Source organism: Nematolebias whitei, chromosome 16 (genome assembly GCF_014905685.2).
Source record: "Nematolebias whitei isolate Nwh7 chromosome 16, NemWhi1, whole genome shotgun sequence".
NCBI classification, from domain to species: domain Eukaryota; kingdom Metazoa; phylum Chordata; class Actinopteri; order Cyprinodontiformes; family Rivulidae; genus Nematolebias; species Nematolebias whitei.
Genome location: NC_056513.1, coordinates 43,935,480 through 43,942,644, shown reverse-complemented (window position 1 = coordinate 43,942,644; position 7,165 = coordinate 43,935,480). Strand labels below are relative to the sequence as shown.

Here is a 7,165-nt window from a genome sequence, read left to right as displayed (position 1 = left end):
GGCAGCTGTGGCTGAGTGGTTAGAGCAGTTGTCCTCCAATACGAGAGTTGACTGATACTAGATCTAGTATAGAGCTGTAATGGGTAAATGAAGCACAAATTGTTGTAAAAAGCTTAGAGTATCTTGATCAGATAAAAAAAGCACTATATAAGTGCAGTCCATTTATTTATATATATATTTTTTTCATTGACCCTTTATTTATACAGGTAGTCTCATTGAGCCACGAGAACTCATTTTCAAGAGAGACCTGTTTAGGGAGCAGATGGGGGGTTAAGGGCCTTGCTCATGGGCACAGAGTGGGGCGAATGAGGATGGAGGCAAATGTGGGTGCTTCACCTGCCCCACCCACAATTTTTGATGTTGTCGGGGCGTGAACTGGCGATCTTCGACTCACAGGCCCACCTCTCTAACTTCTGCGCCTCCACTCCTCCCTATATATATATATATCTATATATATCTATATATATCTATATATATCTATATATATATATATATATATATAGATAGATAGATAGATAGATAGATATATATCTATGTAGATATATATCTATGTAGATATATATCTATGTAGATATATATCTACGTAGATATATATCTACATAGATGTATATATATATCTATATATAGATATATAGGCGTTTTAAACTCTTCTCACACTTGCAATATTCTAAACAATGTTTCTAAACTCTAAACGCTCTAAAAAGCACATAGTATCATGATATCTCTGCCTCCAGCTGCTTTCTGCCACCTGTTAGTGCTCTTGGCCACACCCACTTCTCCGCTGCAGAGCGGCGATATGAGGGGGAAGCTTTTTCTGCAGCCGTGGACTGCTCAAAGGTGCAGCAGGTGTTAAATCATTTAAAATAATTTATTTTAACTAAAAATCCATGCTGAATGTGCAGCTCCTCCATCTATCAGCCAGTTGTGTGTCATGTCCAATCTTATTTTGAAAAACCATGACTGAGCGAGTCCTTGGAAAATTATCTGTGAAGTTGTGATGGACTACTGTACAATAGGGATGCACGATATTGGATTTTTGGCAGTTGTCCGATATTTTAAAACTTATTTGGCCGATATTGATATTTTATATATAATTTCGCTTGTCAAAACATAACCCTCTTATTTAGGCCTATTTGCTTCAAAAATTCTGTAACTGCTGTAAGAGCTGGTGACATATATTCAGTAACAACCATATGATATGCATAGCACTTTAACTTATATTAATTGAAAAGTGTTAAATATTATTCATTAATTTAATAATTATTATTAGCATTAGTCACTTGCAATGCTCTCACTTGTGGAGGCTTGTTCCAGGTTCCTATAGCTGCAGTGTGGGATCCTATGCACTCCTGAGCATGAAGGACAGACTTTTAAGTTCAAAGTTTTGTCTATCCATTGTGCCGTAAGGCTAATCATGCCAACGAGGCTAACACGACGTCCAAATGTCTGAGGTAAAACTCACCCAAGTGCCATCGGCTGTTAGCTTCTCAATGACGTCAGAAATGACGGCTTGTAACTCGGGTAACGTTACGTCGGAAAAATATCTCAGACTGGGGACGATGTAGCGAGGCTCAACGTAATCCATAAATAACAAAATCCATGCTCAATAATCCAGGATTACAATCCAACATTTTTCAGTCAGGTCATCTAGACAGTTTCTTTTTTTTTGTGCTGAAACGTTTCGCCTTCGATCCAGAAGGCTTCATCAGTCAAGGAAACACACAACAAAACTGATTCTTCCCCCAACAGCGTACTCCAAAGTGGAACAAACCAGTTCTGCTTGTGATAAGATGGTCTCTTTGGTCCTCCATTGCCGGCCCCCTTCCTTGTTGACAGTCTTGTCAAACTGGTTGAAAACAACAAAGTAATCCATAACTCTTAGGAATCCGACATCCTCAACGAAAAAAAACTTCCACACCGCCGACATTTTGACTTCTTCCTCTCCACCATGATCAGATCATGTAAGCACGTGACGTCGTCACGTTGTGCTGGCACTGCAGGCATCCTGCTCACTGGGTTGTCATACAAAAACAACGTCTTTTATATCGGTGAGTTATTTTGAATGAATGGCCGATGCCCAATATTGAACTTTAACACTAATATCGGCCGATACCATGCCAATAATATTGTGCATCCCTACTGTATATTGTTTTATTTTTCTATTTTTACACCATACCTTTTTTTTACAGAGCATTGGTCAACAACGTTTGTTTTAATATATGCTATACAAATAAACTTGGAGTTAATGGACTTCAGCTTGGAGGATGAAAACTTGTGATTAATTATAAGCTCTTTAGCACAAAACCTCTGCTGCTAATTTTACCAGCCTGTGATATATGTAACAAAATATTTCAACAAAGAAGAATCCGTCCAGAGGACCTGACTAACTGAATTATTGCGCATGCATGAGAAACAAATGTGCTTGTCATGAAAAGACTTCTTTGGTGTAAAGAATCTCCCATTAACATCCATTTTTCTAACTTTAGACATCTTTAAATTCTATTTTCACGGCATGAACAGAGCTCTGTGCTTCGCTCTGCTCACACTCGAGGTGGTTGCTCTGCCACTTGGTTGCAAGATCTCATGAGACGACACCAAGCTACATGGAGAAGCTCCGTGGTGTTTGAGAAATGGCTGGGCACATTACTGCCACCTTGAAGTGCTGGTAGCAATATGTTACTACCTCCACCCATTCATCCATTCTCTTCCGCTTATCCGGGGTCTAAGTAGGGAGGCCCAGACTTCCCTCTCCCCAGCCACTCGGGTCATCTCCTCCGGGGGAATCCCAAGGCGTTCCCAGGCCAGCCGAGATACATAGTCCCTCCAGCGTGTCCTGGGTCTCCTCCTGGTGGGACGTGTCCGGAACACCTCACCAGGGAGGCGTCCAGGAGGCATCCTAACCAGATGCCCGAGCCACCTCAACTGGCTCCTCTCGATGTGGAGAAGCAGCGGATCTACTCGGAGTCCCTCTCGGATCAATCAATCAACCTTTATTTATACAGGTAAATCCCATTGAGCCTCGAGGACTCATTTACAAGAGAGACCTGATTTCAACAAAGAAAGATGACCGGATGACCGAGCTTCTCACCCTCTCTCTAAGGGAGAGCCCAGACACCCTGCGGAGAAAACTCATTTCGGCCGCCTGTATCCGTGATTTTGAAGCTGGCTATGTTACTTCCTGCCAGAGGAAAAAAAACATACATTACAGTAGCATTAATTATTTGAATTTGTGTAATTTTACCAAAAATAAGCATCACCTATCCTTAGTTTGGTGCTGAAACTGATCAAGCTGGCATAACAACTGATACCAAAGTTAAAAATTGATGTTGAAAGTTCTGCAGTAGCCTTACATTTTCAAACACTGAGCTCCATCTTTTAGGTTTCTTAACGCATTGAAATACTTTGATTTTTGTTAAAGATGTAAAGTTCTCCTTGAGTTTGCTTTTTAAACGATCAGATCTTTTCTATTTTTAAACCTCACCCTTTGTCTTTTCTTCTTTAGCCCAGAATCCTAGTGAGGAAACTCCTCCCACGGAAGCTGTTTTGGACTCCAGTCTGGCCTCCTCTCCCCCACATTCTCCCCCATCTCCCACTGACGTCAAGATGGATCTGACCTGCAGGCCTGGAGCAAAATGTAACTTGATGAAGCCCCTGTGGAAGAGCCTGAAAGTTAGCAGTGGAGTTCTTCAAGACACTGAGACTGTTTGCAGGGACTTTCCTGAAAACCAAACAGATCTAAAGCCTAAGATCCAGCCAGATGAAACTCCAGATGATGAGCTTCATCCTCCTCATCGACCAGTCCCTGTGGAACTGGATGAGCCCAATTCTGACCTCAAAAACGTGAGCCTGGATCTAACCTGGATGCAGGAGCATCTTGGTACAGCATATGCAGTTGCACACTTGGGTTTGGGGAGCACAAACACTGGACACCCTTTGTCCTCTCATCTTGCACAGGGAGAAGGGGACAGTCTAGATGGTCCTCCCACCATGTTCTTCACTGGTGGAACGAACAAAATGGCTGCATTTTCCCCCTCATTCGACATGACTGCTGTTACTGCTGCCGTCGTAGCTGCACCACCTTCTCCTGTACCTGCTGTCACTACGGCTCCTTCTGCCTGCATACCCAGTCAGATGCAGCCCTTCAGGAGTAGCACTGTCCTTTCTAAAAAGTCTGTGGCGTGTGCAGTTTGTAGGCAAGTCTTCTTCAGTGCAGCTGCCCTGAAGCTGCACCAGCAGGCGCACACTGGAGAGAGACCCTATACTTGCCGCCACTGTGGAAAAGGCTTTGCCCAGCCCAACAACCTGAGAGTCCACCTTCTTATCCACACCGGAGAGCGGCGTTATCGGTGTACACTGTGTGGAAAAGGTTTCATCTCTTCAAGCCACCTAAAGAGACACCGCACAGTCCACACCCAGGAGAAGCCCTACAGCTGTTCACAGTGTGGACAGTCCTTCAGCCAGATGTGCAGTGTTCGCAGACACAGGCAGCAGTCTCAGTGTGGATTGTAGACCAACCACTAAAGTACATCTGGTTCTGATGTTGGCACAAGTCTTGTTGTCAGTGTTGAATGATTAACTGTCCTGTTTGTGTGGCTTTATGAACCTTTACAGATCTTATGTTCTATGATGTGACATGTAGATCGTCATGCAAATCCTCTGATCCTCAATTTTACCCCAGTAAAGGTCACAGAGTGGACTGTGCGGTTCCTTTACACTCTTGAAACATGTAAAACAGTATGGAATTAGGTTGCAGCATTTTCAAGGTTTGAATAAACGTGGGAAAAAATGGAAGATTGAAAAATGTGTTTCTGTCCTTTGTTTCTTTCTATAGTTTATAAAAGATGAAAATTAAAATTTCTCCTCAAACATGGAGGGTGAGAGCAGGTCCAGGTTCAGAGCTGTCACCTGACGGCAAGATGGGCACAAGTTAAAAATTTAGCTGCAGACTTTCTGGTTACAAGTTCTCCCTGCACGTGTGGGTTTATTCTGGGTACTCTGGTTTCCTCCCACAGACCAAAAACATTTTTGATGGGTTAATTGGTAACTAAATTGGCATGAGAGCATGAATGGTTGTCTCTCTGTGTCCCTGTGATGGAGACAAGACCAGATGGCTTCCTTCACTCCTCAAACCCACGTTCCTCGCTATCAAAGATAATAATAATAATAATCATTTTATTTAAAAAGCGCCTTTCGTGACACCCAAGGACACTTTACAGTAAGAACAAAGATCAGCAGAAATAAATTACATAAAGAATATAAAATACATAAAGAATATAAAATACATACAGAATATAAAATGCATAAAGAATATAAAATACATACAGCAAAGTTAAGGATAAGCGAGTCTAAAGAGATGTGTTTTCAGAGCAGTCTTTAATAAAGAGAGGTGGTGTTTCTTAAGTCAGGGGGTAGAGAGTTCCAGAGATGAGGGGCAGAGCAGGTGAAGGTCCTGCTCCCCATGGTGGAGAGGCGGGCAGAGGGTACATGGAGGTGTAGTGAAGAGGAGGATCTGAGAGAGCGAGAGGGGATGGAGATGTGTAGGAGGTCAGATAGGTACGGAGGGGAAAGGTTGTGGATAGCTTTGAAAGTGAGAAGAAGAATTTTGAAGACGATGCGTGATTTAACCGGGAGCCAGTGGAGCTGCTGCAGGACTGGAGTGATGTGATTATAGGAAGAGGTTTGAGTGATGACACGGGCAGCTGAGTTCTGGACCAATTGCAGCTTCTGGAGAGATTTGTTGGGGAGGCCATAAAGAAGGGAGTTGCAGTAGTCAATCCGAGAAGTCACAAGACTGAACAAGGATGGCTGTGGAGCGGGATGTGAGAGAAGGGTGGAGACGGTTAATATTTCTGAGATGGAAATAGGCAGACCGAGTGACGTTGTTGATGTGTGAAGTGAAGGAGAGAGTGGTGTCGAGGATGACACCAAGACTCTTGATCTGAGGCGAGGGGGATAGCAGAGAGTTGTTAAGGGGGATGAGAAGATTTTCTGATTTTGAAAGAGAGTTTTTGGTACCGACAAGAATGATTTTTGTTTTGTTACTGTTTAGTTGTAGGAAGTTGTTAGAAAACCAGTGATTTAGCTCATTGAGACAGTCGGTGAGGATGGAGGGTGGGTGCAGTTTGGTTTTGTTGGCAGGTAGAGCTGTGTGTCATCAGCATAACAGTGAAAATGGACACCAAATTTAAGGAAGATGTGACCTAGAGGAAGGAGGTAAATGATGAAGAGGAGGGGTCCGAGGACAGGGCCTTGGGGGACACCCATGGAGACGAGGGAAGACTGGGAACGAAAGGATTTGAGCTGAATGAATTGAGTGCGGTCAGAGAGATATGATTTGAACCAGTCTAACGGAGTACCTGAGATGCCAATGGAGGTTAGTCTGTTGATGTCCACATCTTCATCCCTGAGTCTTTCAGCCATCTTTGTGAAGAGAACCCATCCATCATTAAACGGGCAGAGCCTCCATGTCCACTGGTCCCCATCTTGCAACGCTGTTATTGCTAGAATCACTCGGCCCTCTGTGAATAGCAAGCGGCCATCAGGGCATTAACTACCAATTGTTAGGCTGATGGTCCTCCTTTATCATGTGAAGTTCTGGGTGTCAACAACAAACTGGTTGGTCCATTATGAGAAAGTGCTGTTTATAAGACTGAGTTTCATGCAGCTCCTCAGACTGAAGAAGTCTTTTGGATAAAAGATGAAACATTTCAACAAAGAATCTGTCCGGAGGACATGCCTTAACTTTGTTAGATTTTTCGACCTGGATTATTGAGCAGCATCAGGATTTTATAATTTGTTTTACATGTTTTGCATAGCCTTAATAAACACAATGAGTTATTTCCATTTAACTTTTAACAACAACATAATTTCCCACAATTTACAGGGTTTTGCAAAGTTTAACCCTGGAATGAAAATAAAATGGAAAAGAACTAGAAATATTTTTTCCCACATTTTGTTTCCTGCTGTTTTGTGTGTGTGTACTGTATATATATTCACACACAAACACATATACCATATGTATATGAGCACATAAAAATTTATGTTTGTGTATGAATATATATGTATATATATATATATATATATATAATATACAATATATATATATATATATATATATATATATATGTAATATATAAATATAATATATATAAATATAATATATATA

At 42.0% G+C, this 7,165-nt stretch overlaps 1 protein-coding gene across 1 annotated transcript in view; it reads left to right on the top strand.

Annotated features, from left to right (window-relative positions):
- LOC119422539 (zinc finger protein 853-like) overlaps positions 1–4,509 on the top strand; it is a 5,943-nt gene extending 1,434 nt beyond the window's left edge. Inside the window, exon 2 of the mRNA XM_037689916.1 lies at positions 3,503–4,509. Within this exon, the coding sequence (XP_037545844.1) occupies positions 3,503–4,509 (1,007 nt within the window). The remainder of the gene's footprint in view (positions 1–3,502) is intronic.
- The last annotated feature ends 2,656 nt before the right edge of the window (positions 4,510–7,165 follow it).